Raw genomic sequence first — 18067 nt, forward strand, 5'->3', positions numbered from 1 at the left:
TTACAGGATGCGCTCCTTGTAGAAGTATCCTGTCATGGAATCGATGCTTTTGACGAACAAGCATTGCGATTGAGGCGTAGGTCTAATCTTACGTATCGATGGAGATAATCGACAATCCAATTCCTGGTATCATGAATAATTTTCAGTGACGATGACATGGTTGCAATACCTACGATCTACGGTGATCGAGCAAGATATATATAAAGAAGTCTAGCTTGTTCATCGGCTCAAGAATACCCGGTTTTGAAGTTTGATACGTATATATGTACGTACATTATGGATGCTTTATTCACACAAATCAAACGATCTTGGAAAAGAAAAACAAAACTACTTTAAATTCTAGAGAGTCTCGAGCACCGACTTCATCTCTGAACGTGGTCGGCACACGGCCACAAGAGGCTCAGCCATGGGCATGCTGAGCCCAGACCCCTCACTCATGTCCACTTCTTCCTCTCCAACCCGCTGCCACTCGAAGCACTGCAGCATGACCCCCAGCGCCATCCCCACCGTCCTCAAGGCCAGCCCCTCGCCGGGGCACTTCCGCCGCCCCATCCCAAACGGCATCGTCCACTGCCTCTTGGCCGGCGCGTCCATGAACCTCTCCGGCGTGAACTCCTCCGGGTCCTCCCACATGTCAGGGTCCCGCTGCATGGAGTACACGTCGACCAGCACCATCGTCCCGCGCGCGACGGCGTGGCCGGCGATGACGCAGTCGCGCGACGCCTCGTGGGGGACGAGGTGCGGGGCGAGAGGTTTCAGCCGGAGGGTCTCGGCGATGACGCACCGGAGGTAGGGGAGGCCGGCGAGGTCGGATTCCCGCAGCAGCCGGGACGTGCCCACGACGGAGTCGAGCTCGGCTGTTGCTTTCTTGAGCACGGCAGGGTTGTTGAGCAGGAGAGCCATCGCCCACTCGATCGTGCTGGATGAAGTGTCCGTCCCGGCTTGCAGCAAGCTCTGCACATACATGTTGCAAGAGATATAATATTCTCTGTTAAAAAATGTAAGACGTATTTTGCTTAAAAATCATCAAAAATAAATTTTAACCTTTAATTTTTCTTATAATACGTTTTTAATTGTTATAAAATCAACATCATATTAAAATAATTTAAAATATAAATTTATTGAAACAAAGTTTATATACTAAACAAATATATAATTTGACTAATCATTGTCAGAACTTATAAAGTTTGATTTTTTTTAAATAAAATATATCTTACATTCTTAAACGGATGGAGTAGTTCACAACTCAAACATTTCTAGCAAAATTGGAATACTTGTGACGTATGTACTAGTAACTGTACACATATTTCACGTATTTAGAATAAATCTAGGATATAACATGACAAAAGAGAAATTTGCATACACAGATTTTTAATGTATTTTTGGAGTGTATGGAAAGCAAATATTGAACGTTTAGGTATAGAAGACAAATAATATGAGATTAAATTTATTTTTGAAAGAAAAAATATGGTTTAATTTTGCACGGTGATCATTTGATCAACTCGAGTGGACAGTGAAGATCGATCAAATCTGTATAACTCATGCATTTTATAGAGTATAGATTCTCCTATATGGCTCCTATCACGGAGTAGTTGGCTTGCATCTTGATTGCTATGTATCATTTAGGAAAATCAGTGATAACCAACTTAGTTTTATGCACCAAACAGTTGGTTCACCAAGAATTGTACTTTAGTACTTGCATTCTAAAAAAAATAAAAGTTTGAGCAAATTTTGTTTGGGATAATGTATTAGTGCAATTGGTACACTTCCAATCACCTTTAAAAATTAGTGTCACTTTTAACCATATATTTTATGCTAATATTTTAATTTACACCATGTTTAAGAAATGAGAATTTTATCATGCTTACGTGAAGAGTAGTTTCATCCATCTCAAGTCCTTAGCTCCACGTATTCAGTTGTAAAGTCATCCTATGTATACTCTGGCCCTCTTATACATATTTGTTGCGTCAACTAGGGACATAGCATTGCAGAGATAGGTAGTAGCGAGGTAGATATGGCCGATGTAGTGCGGCAGTGCAGGTGGCAACTTGAGGAATGGTAACAGCGAGGTAAACATAGCTAAAGAGGAGTGTCCGTGTAGGCGATGACTTGAGGTGACGAAGTTAACGAGGAATACACAGATGCCAAAGTCTGCGAGTGGCGGTAGTTGGACTCTAGATGTTGATACAGAGGGGCGGTTCTAGCAACTTCAGACTAGAGGGGGAAGCAGGCATGGAAGCATGAATCAAGAAGAAGAAAGTTGTGTATGAACAAGCAGACCACCTTCTCAGTTGAATCTGTGGAGTTGAAGTGGATGAAACTAATGTTTCAGGTAAGCACGATCAAATGCTGAATCCTTAAACATGGTGCAAACTAAAAATTAGCGTAAAATATATGGTTCAAAGTAACATTTATTGTTAAATGTGATTCAAAATGTAACAAGAGCACTAATATATAGTCCAAAATGAAATTTGCTTTGAAATTTTAGAAAGGTCAGCAAATGTCACATCTCTACTCTAAATATTGATAAAAGTATCCATAGCCACATTTAGCCACAGTTTAGAAAATTCAACTGCACGTACTTAAAAAATTAAAAGTTGACTGGAGAGAGCTCAGCTCAGTAAATTAAACCAGAGTGGTTGTAATGAATCTTGTAATCTGAAAGCAGGTATTGCAGTGACATTGGCACTACCACGTCCATATGGCCAGCGCAGTACACATCATGTTGTTGCAATTAACAAAGCTCATACTATTAAAATTTAAAAGTAACGACCCAAGAAATTTTAAAATTCACAACAGAAGCAACATTGAAATAATGCTGAACTATTGTCACTAAGTTATTTACCTAATGAGATTATGGGTCTTTTTGGCAGAACTCTAGCTCTAAATTTTTTAAAGTTTGAAATATTCTAACTTTAAAAAATTTTAGAGCTAAAGTTATGAGTAGATTAAGAATATTTTATTTAGATATTTTGTTTTTATTTTAAATTGAAAATAGATATTTAAATAATTTTATTTTGTATTATAAACTTCAAATACTACGTAGGTGTTTAAACCGTCTATCGCTAATGGTCAGTCAATGCAGTACACATCGGCCAGCACATCGATCGGTTGGCTGGTTGACGTGCAGCGAGCGAGTTGACTCACCAGGCAGACGGTGCGGATGACCACGTCGTCGAGCGACTGCGGCGACTGCTGCTGCTGCCGGAGCAGGTCGCCGATCACCGTCCTCGGCGTCTCCTCGGTGGCGCACCCGCGAGGGTGACGACGCCTGTACTCGTCGACTAGGCTCTGGCCGAACTGGTGGCGAGCCTTGGCGAGGCTGGTGAGCCTCTTCGCCGTTCTCCCGAAGTCCAGCAGCCGCAGAACCGGCAAGAAGTCTTGCCGGTTCGCTGCCCCCGCCGCCGCGAACGCCGCCTCTGTGATCTCCTTGAATCGGAGCACCTGCACGCACGCCGAGACGACATACGAACGGTCATGGACACGTCGACGAAGGTTTCTGTAGTCTGAAGCACGTGATGTTTGGCCATGAGATCGAGAACGCACGTACGTACCTGCTCCTCCGGCATGCGCTCGCCGGCGACCATGGCCATGATGACGTTGACCACGAACTCGTAGGCCGTCGCCTTCACGGAGACCGCTCCTGGCCCGGCGCGCCAGAGCTTCGCCGCCACGGCGCTCGCCTCGGCGTCGCGCGTGGCGGCGGTGGCGGCCAGGCGATGGGCGCAGAGCGCGTGCACGGTGGCGAGGCGGCGGAGCTGTCTCCAGAGCGGGCCGTATCTGGCGTTGGCGATGGAGGGGCAGTCGTCGGTGAGCAGCCGCCGCGAAAAGAGCCTCGGGCGGTCGGCGAGCGCGACGTCGTGGACGGTGAAGCACTCGTCGGCGACGGCCGGGGAGGAGACGAGGAGGACCGGCTGGGCGCCGAACCGGAGGAGTAGGAGGCCGGAACCGCCGCCGTAGCGCCTGGCTAGCGCGGCGAGGGAGTGGTGCAACGGCTTCTTGAGGAGGTGTAGGTGGCCGACGACGGGGCGCGAAGGCGGGCTCGAGATGCGCCGGCCGTGGCCATTAGTGTTCTTGCGAGGTGAAGCCGAGCGCATGTGTAGCCATGTGAAGAGGAGGAGAACAAGTGAGGCTAAGAGCAAGCTTGGTGAGAGTGAAATCTCCATGGTTTTCATCAGGTGTATGCTCGCTCTGATGATGGAGTTCAGAGCCTCTTGGATCTTAGTCTTTATGCTGACGATCATTGACTCTTATGATATGGAATCCATGTGTACCCAAATTATTATAATTGGGGGATTGATTGGGTGTATAATTATATAGTAGTAGGTGATTGATTAGCCGTTTGATATACGCAAGATCCATGTAGGTTTTAAAAAGATCACTGTAGCAATCATAGATTATAGTCAGCTTCATTTGGTGAATGCGTACGAGGCGGAGGGAAGGGCGGATCTAAGGGGAGGCTAAGCTCCGCTCTGATATTGGCTAGAACTCTATTGAATATTAGAGATAAAAAAAGGAGAAGAAATGAGAAGAAAAGGAGAAAGATAAGGTGGAGGTGCAGCAGGAAAAAGAAAAGAAACTCTTATCCATCGAGTTTACATTCCTCACTTTGTGGAGGATAATCAACCAAAAATTAGGATCACCATTATACTCCATTAAGATTGAGGTAGGTTGGATTGCAGCTATAGCTAGCCAGCCCTTATTTCTGGCAACGCCGGCAGCAGAGCAGAAATCGCACGTTTTTGGCGAGAGAAACGTGCAGCAATGCTAATAGGTTCAGTGTTCCGATCAATTTTCTGTCTCTGCTGCGCATGCACACAGCTCCTGCCTCCTGCACATCGATTTCCTCCTGCAATAGATCAAGCGACGCATACACTGGATCGACCGGATTGTGTGTGACGTGAACGGCTCGATGGTATCAAATTTTTGTGCGGATCATCACAAACCAAATAGGCAAGATTGTGTCTCTTCTTTTGAGTTGAATGAACGAGCTGCTGAGCTCAGGCAAAAAAAAAGAAAAAAAAACAACCTAGGTCTAAGTGATACTTTCATAAATACAGATTATTTTGAAAAAAATTATTAAAGTTTAAAACTTTAACTAATAATATATTTTAAAATATTTAGTTTGGAAGGCTTAAAGTCTGTATATATTTGTTTTAAAAAATGCTTACAAAATATTACAAATTTAATAAATTTTATAAATAAATTTAAATAAAAAATAGCGATCAAAACTATACAATGTAGGTAATATCTCATCAAAATAATATGTATTTATAACTAGAGGAGTATATGTTCAGATTCACCAAAATGTGAAACGTTTTATCTTAAATCAACTGAAGCGTTTCTCATTTTTAACACTACGAGGAGAATCATCCAAAATAGTATTTTACCCCTTTCAAGAATCACTCAGGTCATTTTTCTTCAAGAATCCGAATCCAAAATCTCTACCAAACATTTTCAAAAAATTAAGAATAATTCACCAGAAAAACATTTTCAAAAAATATCTGAAATAAAAATATTTCTAAAAAAATCTGAAACCCTATCCACCCTTCTCCGGATAGACCCACGCCGACCACCTCGTCACACCTTAGTGTGCCACGTGCGTCACTGACATCATGGGCCCACGAGATTACTGCCCTCGCCTTCTCCAACGCCTATCGCGACCTTGTGTCGTCTCAACGTTGCGCCGCGGGAGCGGAGACACCCGCCCTCTTCTCCCGCTGACCACCGGGCCCCACCTCGCCGGAGGAGTCCTCGGGAAAGCTTCCCCGGCGCCGTAGCCGCGATGATCCTGTCGGCGCTGGCGACGTCGGTGGGGCTCAACCTGGCCCTCACCGTGCTCCTCGCCGGGGCCTACTCGCTGCTACGCCGCCGCCCACCGTACGTCGAGGTCTACTCCCCGCGCCGGCCCCACGCGCCGCTCGAGCCATGGCTGCCCGCGGCGTGGCGCCGCTCCGAGGAGGACATCCACGTCGCTGCGGGGCTCGACGGCGTCGTCTTCGTCCGCATCTTCGTCTTCAGGTCGGGCCCCGCCTCCGAAACCCCTCCTCCCCTTCGCCTCTACAACTTTATTCTTCCCCATTTGGGTTCGTTTCCTAGCTCAATGGAGTGTGCTCCTGGGGCGGTGTAGCATCAGGGTCTTCGCGGCGGCCGCGGTGCTCGGGGTCGGGGTGCTTCTGCCGGTGAACTTCCTGGGGGACCAGCTGCGGGAGATCGACTTCTCCGACCTGCCCAATAAGTCCATCGATCTGTTCAGCGTCTCCAACGTCCAGGACGGGTCCAACAAGTGAGGAATTCGAACTTTCTGTTGTTTAATTTGATGCAAATTTTGGGGTTTTATGTTAGCCAAACTCCGGCGAACTCACGCAAACCTGATGGAACTTACGCACACAGCAGACACAGGAATGGCCGGAGATCAAAGACGCAAGTAAAAGAATTTATGCTGCTCAAACTTCCGCAGCTTTTCAGAGGGTTTCTCTTCGTTATTTAACGTAAACAAACACTAACTGCCTAACTAAGCCGAGCGCTTCTCGCGCCATGACCAGCAGCGTGCATGCCATCCCATGCTCGCCACGAAAGCCAGAACGCGTGCAGAGCGTGCTCTTGACCCAGACTCGACGTGAACTGCGCACATCTCAGTCCTACACCTACGTGCACACCTCACACAAGTATGGCAACGTACGCTTGATTCAAAACAAACTGCGAAAAGAAACAATGTACAAGATTTATCTAACATTCATTCCCTAAAACTTATGCACTTACTAGATGTTGATCATGTCGATCCTGGCGCGTAGGCTCTCAAACTTGACACGTCCTGGCACCTTCGTTAGAATGTCCGCGAGCTGATCGTCAATGCTAATGGGGTCCACTTCAACCTTCCCGTTGTCGACGCACTCCCGGATGTAGTGGTACCTTGTGTCGATATGTTTGCTTCGGTTGTGGAACACTGGGTTCCTGCTGAGCGAGATAGCCGACCTGTTGTCGATCTTGAGCAGTGTAGCTCCGATCTCCTCGTTCATGAGCTCACCGAGGAGATGCCAACCACACTCCCTGACAAGCTGCCGTCGTAGCTGCGATGCATTCGACTTCACACGACAACAGAGCGATGACCTTTTGTTTCTGAGATTGCCAGCTGATCAGACTGCGCTCCAGAAAGAACAAAACGCCAGTCGTGCTCTTTCGAGTGTCAATGTCTCCCGCCATGTCTGAGTCGATGTATCCGATCAAGCGTGGTTCCTCGGACTTCCTCTCGTAGCGACATCCGGCAGGGTACATGCAACATACCAGAGTATCTTCTTCACGGCAGCGAGGTGCTCGGTGGTTGGCGTTTCCATGAAGCGACTTACATACACAACCGTCAGGTCGTGTATGCACCAGGTACCGAAGGCTCTCGATAATGCTTCGATACTCGGTGGTGTCAGTGGACGGCACGGTGGAGGCCTTGCTCATTTGGAAAACGCTCCATGGGAACATGGCATGGATGACACCCTTCCATGCCGCTCTTGCTCAGTAGCTTTCCAGCATAGCTTTCCTGGTTCAGCGTGACGGCCCCCCTTCCTTGCGTGACCTCTATGCCAAGGTAGAGGCTGAGTAATCCAAGATCACTCATTTTGAACTTGAGCTTCATTTCGTTCTTGAACCTTCTAAGCTCCTCCGGATCAACACCTGTGATGAGTAGATCATCAACATACACGCCAACAAGGAGTCTGGAGGCACCATTCATGCAAGCATAGACGGTGTGCTTTGCCTCACTTTGCCTGAACCCAAGCGACAAAAGGCTGCTATCGAGCTTGGCATTTCAGGCCCTAGGTGCTTGTCGCAGGCTGTACAATGCCTTTCTGAGCTTGAGGACCTTGTGCTCCTACCCTGCGATAGTGAAACCTGGTGGTTGCGCCACAAACACTTCTTTCTGGAGATCGCCATTGAGGAATGCGGCTTTCACATCCAGGTGATGCGCCGCCCACTCCTCGTGCGCTGCAATCGCGATCAGTAAACAGACAGACTTGAGACGAGCCACTGCCGCGAATACCTCGTTGAAATTGACGCCATGCCACTATACGTATCCTTTCACCACCAAGCGCGCTTTGTGCTTCACCACTGCGCCATTAGTGTCCCTTTTGAGCTTGTAAACCCATTTGAGACCTATGGGGCGGTGTCTCGGTAGGAGGTCGACGAGAGTTCAGGTTCGGTTCTCCTCCACCGCATCCATCTCGTCCATCATTGTGCGTCGCCGCTCGATGATTGCAAAGTTCAGACTGAGACCATGTTTTAGCTCCACCAAAGAGGAAAAAATATGTTAGCAGTATTTACAATTTGATACAGATGGCATGCAATGGTTCCACCCCGTCCATAGTGTCTGCTACTCTGCTTAGTGTTTAATGCTCCATGCTGACACATTTGTTCCGCTGAAGTATAAATTTATATATCTATTACAAATTATCTTTATTCTTGACCTTTTCCTCAAAAAGAAAAAAAATCTTTATTCTCTTTTTTAGAAGCATAGATTTATATATGCATTACAAATTATCTTTATTCTGACCCCCTCCGATTTCTATTATTAGAAACCGTAGTTCACTACAACAAAGTTTAAGCAAAAAGAAAGAAACATACGAAATCTAAACGCTAAGCACAGAGACGCTGAACTCGCCTCCCTCCCACCCAGAGTTTACAGAGTTTCTTCTCGCTTCTACACAGAGAAAGATGTGACCAAAAAATCTTTGTTCTTGGTCTAGAGATGTATTGATTACCTTTGGTAACATGGTTTGCAGATTGTGGCTTCATTTTTCTGCTGTGTATATCATAACTGGAATTGCATGCTACCTACTGTATCACGTAAGTAAGTTAATTTTTTGCTTCCTTTTGGTTACCTACTTTCTATATTTGTAGACACTTTAGCATGCATATTTTCTTTCTCAACAGGATACATCCCGACTCCTTACTTCCCTAAATATTAGTATCAGTAGAGTTCATCACAGCTCATTGTCCTCGTTTAGTTAATGCATACTTACTACAACTATTTTTCTGTAAAATTCTTTTTTAATATTTTACTAGTTTCACTTTCATGTGTGTTTGTAAACATCTTCCGTGTTGTCACTTTGCAGGAGTACAAATATATCTCTGGCAAGAGGCTCGAGTATTTTATGACTTCAATGCCATTACCTCAGCATTTCACAGTTCTTGTTCGAGCTATTCCAGTATCTGATGGTGTTTCAGTGGGTGATGCTGTTGGCAAGTTCTTCAAAGAGTATCATTCTTCCACCTACTTGTCACACACAGTTGTTCATCAAACTGGCAAACTTCGCCGTCTTCTTGTAAGATTTAATTCTTTTTGCTACTTTGTATTGCTTCATTATGAATAGATGTCTACATCCTTTACTTCACCCACGGTTCTAAATACTTATATGGGGTGTCTGTTGATTGACTTCTTGCTTATTTTTAATGGATTGTTCATCTATATATTTCATGTGAAAAAAACCCTAGTTTAGGTGTGCTAGACTTGCATTCCTTCTAACTTCATTTACTAGTTTGTTTCCTTGTATTTCTTATAACGATAGTAACACAGCATAGTTGAAGTTGCTATTTTGTTTGCATTGATGTTTACTCAGTATTCAATATATGCATTATTCAAATGGTTAAGACATAAAGTCTTCACAAGTTTACTGTACAAAAATCTTACTGTACAGTGTTCTTATGACCAATATGTTGGACAACATATACATGTACTGATTTTGTTCCGAAGTAGTGTATCGGATTGTGTTCCCTAAAAAATGATATATCGGACATTGTGTCAGGTTGGAGAGATCTCTAGATCTATGGTTTCACAAATATGTAATGTAAATACCACATTGTTCCAAGGAATGCCAAGATGGTGGAAGGAAGAATATAGTTCATTCCATGAGTTTTTTTGGTCTATTATTGTCATCCTTCTTTGGTGCATCATTTCTTCCGTCACCTTTTAGTATTTCATTTTCACGGAATACATTTTCATTTATCCTGGATATATCTGTAATTACTGCTTGTTTGCTTTGCTACCTGGTATACTCTTAAGTCATTCCATTTCTACATTGAGATCAGCTTCACAATTTCTTCATTCTGATTTTCTGAATTTAATATCTGGTTTCACTTTGATAGTTTGTTGTATTTCTGTCCAGAATGATGCTGAGAATATTTATGCAAAGCTTACCGACTTAAAATATGTACGACGGTCTTTTGGAGACCCTCCAAGAAAATTTCTTGGATTATTTGGCGGAAATGATCTTCATGGAAAATATCAAAAAAGGCTGGAGGAACTAGAAGAGAATGTTAGGATGGAGCAATCAGATGCTACTAGGAGACAGGTGCATATTTTTGTATCCATTTGGTATTGCAATGATTAACTAGATGTGCTTATTGTTATCCTGAATTGATGTTTGGTTTTTATGCTCATGGTATGGAAGCACAAACATTTTCCTATTCTCTGATCTATACTTCTTGTTTCTTATCTCTTCAGGAAATTCCTGCTGCTTTTGTTTCATTCAAATCTCGATATGGTGCTGCAAATGCGGTTTACATTAGGCAGTCAGACAATCCAACTGAGTGGCAAACTGAGCATGCTCCTGATCCTCATGATGTTTATTGGCCTTTCTTTTCTACATCCTTCATGGAAAGATGGATATCCAAGTTTGTAGTATTTGTAGCTTCAATTCTCCTGATACTTGTCTTTCTCCTAGTTGTGGCATTTGTTCAAGGACTCACCTATTTGGAACAACTAGAAAAATGGTTGCCTTTCCTGAGGAACATACTGGAAATGTTAGTTTCCTTCATAATTTTGTACTTATATTTTCACTGACTGGTCTTGTTATTTGAAGTACTTTATCTCAAGTAGTGCTTTACAGGGTAGCCTCACTGACTGGGCTTTATTTTATTTTATCCTTGCAGAGCTGTTGTGAGCCAACTGGTTACAGGATATCTTCCCAGTGTCATTCTTCACTTTCTTTCCTCTTATGTGCCCTCAATAATGAAGCTATTTTCGACTATGCAAGGATTTGTTTCTATTAGTGGGATTGAGAGAAGTGCTTGCAGTAAGATGCTTCGGTTTACAATATGGACTGTGTTCTTTGCAAATGTTCTCACAGGTTCAGTCTTAGGTCAATTAGAGATTTTCCTTAATCCAAAGGAAATACCTTCAAGACTTGCAGTTGTTGTACCAGCACAGGTAGCTCATGCATTTCTTGATTGTCTTAATGAATCATGACACAACACATGCTTGCCCATCTTTTGGAGTGTTATGCGAGAAAGTTATCAAAAATTACTTCTGGGAACATGTTCTTCCTACTATGCTTCATATGGGATGACATTTTCTTTCATGCGGACATGATACACTTACATTGATATAGTATCTTTGTTTCTTAAGTTAATAGCCTTAGTAACAAGCATATAATAAGCTTAAACATAACATATGTAAATGCTACCTGTGTAGGCATATTTATTAGTATGGTATTGGCCTCTGTATTAACTGTGCATTATTAAACTGTCATTGGTTTTGTGCTTGCTGTGCAGGCTTCTTTCTTTATTGCATATGTGGTGACGTCATGGACAAGCATAACATCCGAACTCACTCAAACTACTGCCCTTTTCTGTCATTTGTGGGGAAAGTGTGCAAAATGTTGCAAAAGGGATGACTCCAAAGCTCCATCAATGACGTATCATAGCGAAATTCCGCGGATTCTCTTGTTTGGACTACTTGGACTCACATATTTTATTGTAGCCCCCCTGATCCTCCCATTCGTATTGGTTTACTTCTGCCTTGGCTACTTTATATTTCGTAATCAGGTGAGAACATTGCTGTTTATTTTCTCAGTCTTTTATCTCTTTTTGTGCTACTCCAACATACCATCATGCAACCTGCATGAAGTTGAAAAGACAGTGATACCTAGATGTGTTCATATTTTGGAGTGCAGATAAACAGTAAACAAAGAGGGTTGTGTTTATATCTTGGAAAATTATTGGAATTTGCTTGAGTTCGCTTAGGTATTTGCTGAATTTTGTTTGTCTGGATTACTATGATTAGTTCACTAATTATAATATCAGTCATCAGGTGCTCATGAAATCCTGATCAGTCATTAGTTCACTAATTATAATACCAGCTTCTAAGGATGTGTAGCACATAATGACAATGTTGTTTCCTGAAAGTAAAAGCCTAAAAGGTGATATAGACCATTTCGTGATGAACTTTTGTAACATGTTTGTATGTTACTGTGACATGCCTTGAAGCTTTTAGGCATGAAAGTTCAATTTTTTTTAGGTTGATTTGATGATAGTAATTATTAAGTTTTAAATGTCAATGCTTTCTTTGAACTAATATAGAAAAGAGAGGATTTGTGGATCTGTTTAAGCATTTGTGGATATAGTTACTTCGGTTATGAGAACTGAGAAGTGATTACACAATGAGTTATTTCGAAATGTTAAAATTCCTAAATAAACACATGCATTGCAGGAGTGGAGTATTCTGTTACTCGATAAATATAGGTAGCCTTCAATTTAAAGATTCAGATGCTCTTTTCATGATGTAGTTGATCAAGTAGTGTAGCAGAATAGTAGTATATGCGTTTTAGAAAAACTGTAGCTTTGTTTCATTGATTTATTTTGACTGGATATTTGCAATCTGCATTTGTTTAAGCTTGTATGATGTAAAATCTGTAACTTCGAACGGTATAAATGCAGCTTTTTAATGTATATTCGCCCAAGTATGATACTGGAGGAAGATTTTGGCCTGTCGTGCACAACACAACAATATTCTCTCTGGTGGTGCTGCATATAATTACTATAGGAGTATTTGGGTTAAAGAAACTTCCTCTCGCATCAAGTTTGCTGGTGCCTCTTCCAATCCTGACCCTTCTGTTCAATGAATTCTGCCGGAACAGATTTTTGCCTATCTTTCGAGCATACTCTACTGAGGTAGTATTTTCTGATTGTTGGCACAAATGTACATCACATGCTTTTGTGGATCTATTTACTATTTACTAACCCTGATGACTGTTCTGTCACTTTGTCCTTCTGTTGTCACTTCTGTGGCATATAATGCGGTAATGTCTTCACACTTTATTTTTTTGCATGCAGTCTTTGATAAAGAAAGATAGAGAAGAACAGAGCAAACCAGAGATGGCAGAATTCTTCAGCAATCTTGTAACAGTGTACTGTGACCCAGCGCTGAAACCTATCCAACGCTCTTCGAACTCGGATGAACGTACTGCACCGCTCTTGTCTTCTGCCTAGATCCAGATAAGTTGTAGATGACAGCTGACTCCTTTGTGTGAATTCTGGTTTGATTTTGATGATCAGATACGCAGCAGTACAGGTGCACTAGTGTGTTACACTGTAAAGCAGAACCTTTGAGACACATGGTTGTAATTGTTGTCTGTTGTGCAATATCCCCCCCCCCCCCCCCCCGAGTTTGTTGTGCATATTTGTAAGGTTGTGTATGTGAATGTTGTTTTGCTTTCACCTTATGCAACCTATGATGTTGCTTGCCACTTGGACCATTTGCGATCAGAAGCAGCTGCTTTCTCTCAATTTTTTGTTTTGTTTATGTTCTACTTGTCATTTCTTTGGGCGCTCTGACTATCTATCTATTACCATATAGATGTTGATGTCAAGAGTTCTGTTTCTTCCAAATGCAAAATATTGCAAACAGTGTGGAAACGATCATCATGTGGTAGCCCATGTTGTGTTATTAGTTATTACCGGATAAGTTCACGCTTTGTAGTCACTGATTCTGAAAGTGTCTTCCCGCTGGTTTTGTTTATGCCCCTCAGGCTCAAATGTAATCCAGCATATATTTGCTTGCGATTCAACTTCTTTCTTATACGGAATGGAAAGATGAAAAAAATCGTAGAATCACTTGTCCAATAATGAGACGTAGCTAATAAACATTACAGGGGAGGTTATAATTTTTTTTAACAATAATAGTTGTAAAGTATAAGTATCATAAAACCAGTACAGATGTTACATATGCTGATAAATATTACATGAAATATGGGGTTTATCGTCGTTAGGCTAGTTCATGGGCAACCCGGCCTGACCTGATCAATGTATGGGTCAGGCTCAAGCTTCAAAGCATAGACCCGTAGTTCTATCCGAGCTAGGCTCGGGCTTCAAAACAGGCTCAAAACCAAAAAAACTCGAAAAATCCGACCCGGCTCCAAAAAAACTCAAAAAACCCGAGCCCAACCTAAAAAAAATTCAATGTCGGGACGGGCTCGGGCTTAGCAACACGGCCTGACGTTGAGCTCGGGCCAGGCTCAAGCCTGCGGGTTTCCTGTTGGGCTTTTCAAAGCCCAACCTGAAACTCGGCCCGGCGTGACGTTTGAACAGGCTTAATCGTCGTAGCGTAAATGGACCCTAACCATAAAGAGATGACGACAACAAACGTTGGTATGTATGGTACGTCTAAAGACTAGCCTAATAACGTGTTACTGCTAAATCTAACATGCCTTAGGGAATGAAAATAGGTCAGCTTCTAATAGATGCTCTCTACTGAGTGCACCTAGGATATTTGCCCTTTCGTAGGGTATCGGAGCCCTCCTCCTTAGCGCGATGGACCCTCTTCCACTTCCTTTCCCTCTCTACTTTGCGTGCTTCAGCTACGATGCTCTCCTTCGCTGCCTTCCTCATGCACTCCTCCTCTTGACGCTTCAGCCGTAGTTCCTCCTGCTATTGCTTATACTTTCGGCGTTCGTAAGCTTATCTCCTCCACTGCATGATCATGTCAACCCATCGCTTCTGGTTCTCTGTTTGCTCCATGTGCAGCCATCTCATGAAGTCACAGATAGGTGGAGGAGATTGGAGAAATGAAACAAGATGGGAGATTAGTAAGATAATGCATGAGATAGTATGGAAAGTGCCACATGAGTGATGTATATCGCTATATCGGTGGATACTCATACGGTCCATATCGAGGTGGGTCGTACTGGTAGTTGGCTCACATGAAGAAGCATTTACCATAGGTGTAAGAGATGTCCTGAGACTCTCGTAGCCTACAAGGGTCGCCATAGAAGTACATCGGGGTTCGACCCCCTGGGGGATGAAAATCCCCCAATATTTCTTAGGTGAGTTTGGTGGAGCTGAGGAAAACATTGTAGTTAAGAAAGCTGAGGAATGAGCAATCTATCCATGGTTGAGGGTGAGGTTACTTATGGTGGCTGGGCTGGTGCATGGACTGGGTGCATGAACATGGCTGGGGGCTGGAGCATGGAAGTATTACGCACAAGGGGTGCTTCTTTTACATCATGCAGTAATAGTCTCAAATAATAATCAATGATACAAGGGCCAGTGTTTTGTCACCAATTTTGTGAGGTAAAAAATGTTTGTAGTATAACGCCCGATGATAATTCATTCGAGTACGGTTACATAAGACAGTTGTGTTCAGATGGTCGCGATGGAGGTGCCTTTTATTGACGAAGGGCATCGGATACTCTATTAAGCTCATCATCGTGCATCACGGTAGGGAAAAACCAGTGCATGATCTAATGCTGCAATGCGATGAGGTGATGGGTAGTTGTAGTTCGATAATAGGCTGGTGCAGTCTAGATAATAGACTTTTCAGTGCTACCCTTCATAGGCTCGATTCAGTCTAGCCGATAGGCTTTTCAGTGCTGTCACATCTATCCACTAAAGTCGAGATTTCTTGTATATAAACAAAACCCAATCGATTTTCTACTCACGCATCTTGTAACCTTGAATTGAATCAAGAAAATGATATATTATCATCCTCTCGATGGCCCCATTGATCCACCACCTCCACACCCCCATTTAGATGTCTATGATAGATATTATTATGAAAGCCATAATTCTCTTCCTTGCTCGTTTTGGCCGTCATGTAGTCCAATTTTATGAGCATTTCGTTGACAGAGGCCATCAATTCTTCCATTGTCTACATTTTAGAGTACGAACAAATAATACTCACTTTCTTTTGTATTCTCTAAACACCATTTACTTACCTCATCTATCATTTTTTCCAAATAGATGATTGTGGGTTTTACTACTAGGTTGACTCGTGGGTAGAACCACACATTCAAGAATACATCCGCACCTGCACGTCGTTATCAAGGAACTACAATAACAATTGCGCCAAGAGAGAGCCAGCAATATCAGAAGACGCTATATCCTACCTCGTATACCAGGTCAGAGGAACAACTAGGAGTAATATGGATGTGTTTTAGAGGTCGGATGTACTATCTTGTACCGTGTTGTTTGTAATTAAATAAATCACACCCTGTCATGTAACGTTGTATTTTTTTTGCACGCGTAATAGTAGTAGAGTTCGTAATGCGAAGGGTTTTTGAAAGTGCATATAGCCCTCTAAGAGTGGTTTTGATCATTAATGATAATACCTATGAACTAACAATATTATTGAGAATTGTTAGTAGATTGTTCCATATGTGATGCATGGAGAAGAGATATGCATCAAGATGAATGAGCTCTAGGTGATGCTCAGGTAAGTGAATGGCAATATCTATGAACTGTTGTTAAGAATTATTAGTAGGTTATTCCATAGGAGATGCATAAGTGATAAGACATGGTGTAATTGAGGAATGCCATGAAAATCAAAGATATGCATCAAGATAAATAAGATGTAGGTGATGCTCATGAGAAGAAGAAGAAGCTCAAAAAGAGTGATAATAAGAATGAAAGCTAAGTCGCTTATAGAGATTAAATGACTTAAGGTATAAAGTTGTTGGTGAAGTTTTATGGACTAACCCACATGTTATGTGCTTGAGATTGAGTTGGGGTTAGGATCCATAAGAAGGTACGAGTTAAATTGAGATATCAAATATGCCAAGAGTGAAGAACAAAGATTTGACTCCATATATGATAAAGTGAATTCATTGAAGATGCTGGATACAAAGTGATTTTCTATGGCAAGACGGTGAAGGGCAAGCGATGCTCGACTATGATGGACCATCCGGTGGTGAAGGGTAAGCAAAGGGCTTGGTGCGGAAGGACCAAGGCAGTGGTGAAGGGAGAGTGAAGGCTTTGCATCAAAGGACCGTGCGAGGTTATGGAAAGCTATGGGTGATTCGCATCAATCACATGAAGAATCAAGAAGAGATGGAGTGATGTTTATATGAAAGTTTGCAACCCTCAAGGTTTGAAAGAAAGAAGTGGTACTCGAAGGTATCCAAAGGGTCAAAGTGGTTCAAACGAGTTTTTCATTTGAATTTGAGTATAGGTATATCACACTATTAAAAGGGATACAACATAGAGCTAATTGTTATGTCTTAGTGCTTAAGAGTTTCTAACCAACCCAAAGTAAGAGTTCGCTTTAGAAATTCGGTGCGAAAAGTGTAGAAGTGTCCGAATCGGGTTCTGTAGTGTTCCTAGTTTTGATCCAATGTGTTTGGGATTATAATTTCTGGTGGGATAGGTAGTCCTCTGAATAAGCTTTTCGTAGAGTCCAAATCATCAAAATCACATATCAGGATGAAAAGTTATCGCCTTTTCAGAGGGTTTATTGTGCTAAACTCGGAAGTTCCGGATTGGCCAGAAGTTTCGGATGAAATCTGGGTTGGGATTCTTGGTTTTGGTTTGAAGTTTCAATCCGGAAGTTCCAGATTTTGTGGTTAGTTCGGAGGTTCCAAACTTTATCCGGACAGGGGTCTCGGGTGGGTCTAACTCAAATAACTTGGAAGTTCCAGGTTAAGCTAGAAAGTTGCATAACAGCTAGTTTTGGGGGGCTAGGTATAAATACCCCCTCACCCTCTGTAACATACTGAGTTTTTGATATTAATTAATTGCAAAGTTCGCTCCAAATTAAATATTTTTGTGATTAATTAAGTCAAGTAAAATCAAGGAAAAATACATACTCAAATATATTAACTTGACTAGTATTCCAAAATGCACTAGAGTTATTTTTAAAATGATCCCTGCATTAAATTGGTTCATGTGTATAGTTTTTATGGTTCTCTGTGTGGAGATTTGAAATTAAATGTCTCTCAATTTCGAATCAACTCTTAGTTTCCCCTCAGCTCAAATCAAATTGGATTCAAATCTCTTGAATTCAAATCCTCTCCCAAAAATCAAGATCCAA

The 18067-nt window shown here is 42.5% G+C and overlaps 2 protein-coding genes across 3 annotated transcripts; one reads left to right on the plus strand and one right to left on the minus strand.

Annotated features, from left to right (window-relative positions):
- Window positions 1-201: 201 nt before the first annotated feature.
- LOC133904331 (cytochrome P450 81Q32-like) lies at window positions 202-4449 on the minus strand. 2 transcript variants are annotated; one of them, XM_062345798.1, is made up of 3 exons: window positions 3555-4449; window positions 3148-3444; window positions 202-954 (listed from the first exon to the last, which is right to left on the minus strand). In XM_062345798.1, exons 1-3 carry the CDS (start codon window positions 4242-4244, stop codon window positions 340-342), a joined length of 1602 nt encoding a protein of 533 aa, XP_062201782.1. In that variant the 5' UTR covers window positions 4245-4449; the 3' UTR covers window positions 202-339. The 2 variants fall into 2 exon arrangements, with proteins under 2 accessions (XP_062201782.1, XP_062201783.1); XM_062345799.1 differs by having other exon boundaries at window positions 491-954; window positions 3551-4445.
- Window positions 4450-5635: 1186 nt separating this feature from the next.
- On the plus strand, window positions 5636-13464 carry LOC133904829 (CSC1-like protein HYP1). Its single transcript, XM_062346403.1, has 10 exons — window positions 5636-6021; window positions 6131-6286; window positions 8769-8832; window positions 9102-9311; window positions 10152-10337; window positions 10490-10788; window positions 10918-11194; window positions 11539-11811; window positions 12703-12936; window positions 13099-13464. The coding sequence occupies exons 1-10, from the start codon at window positions 5786-5788 to the stop codon at window positions 13252-13254; spliced, it is 2091 nt and encodes a 696-aa protein (XP_062202387.1). The 5' UTR covers window positions 5636-5785; the 3' UTR covers window positions 13255-13464.
- The last annotated feature ends 4603 nt before the right edge of the window (window positions 13465-18067 follow it).

This window comes from Phragmites australis, chromosome 22 (assembly GCF_958298935.1).
Source record: "Phragmites australis chromosome 22, lpPhrAust1.1, whole genome shotgun sequence".
In the NCBI taxonomy this organism is placed as follows: domain Eukaryota; kingdom Viridiplantae; phylum Streptophyta; class Magnoliopsida; order Poales; family Poaceae; genus Phragmites; species Phragmites australis.

Excerpts from the sequence above, each read along its gene's own strand:
- LOC133904331 (XM_062345798.1), bottom strand. The coding sequence starts at position 4,244 with ATGATCGTCAGCATAAAGACTAAGATCCAAGAGGCTCTGAACTCCATC. Across the intron at positions 3,445-3,554 it reads AGCGCATGCCGGAGGAGCAG|GTGCTCCGATTCAAGGAGAT; the intron begins GTACGTACGTGC and ends GCGTGCGTGCAG. Across the intron at positions 955-3,147 it reads TCATCCGCACCGTCTGCCTG|AGCTTGCTGCAAGCCGGGAC; the intron begins GTGAGTCAACTC and ends ATGTATGTGCAG.
- LOC133904829 (XM_062346403.1), top strand. The coding sequence starts at position 5,786 with ATGATCCTGTCGGCGCTGGCGACGTCGGTGGGGCTCAACCTGGCCCTC. Across the intron at positions 6,022-6,130 it reads GTCCGCATCTTCGTCTTCAG|CATCAGGGTCTTCGCGGCGG; the intron begins GTCGGGCCCCGC and ends GGGGCGGTGTAG. Across the intron at positions 11,812-12,702 it reads ACTTTATATTTCGTAATCAG|CTTTTTAATGTATATTCGCC; the intron begins GTGAGAACATTG and ends GTATAAATGCAG.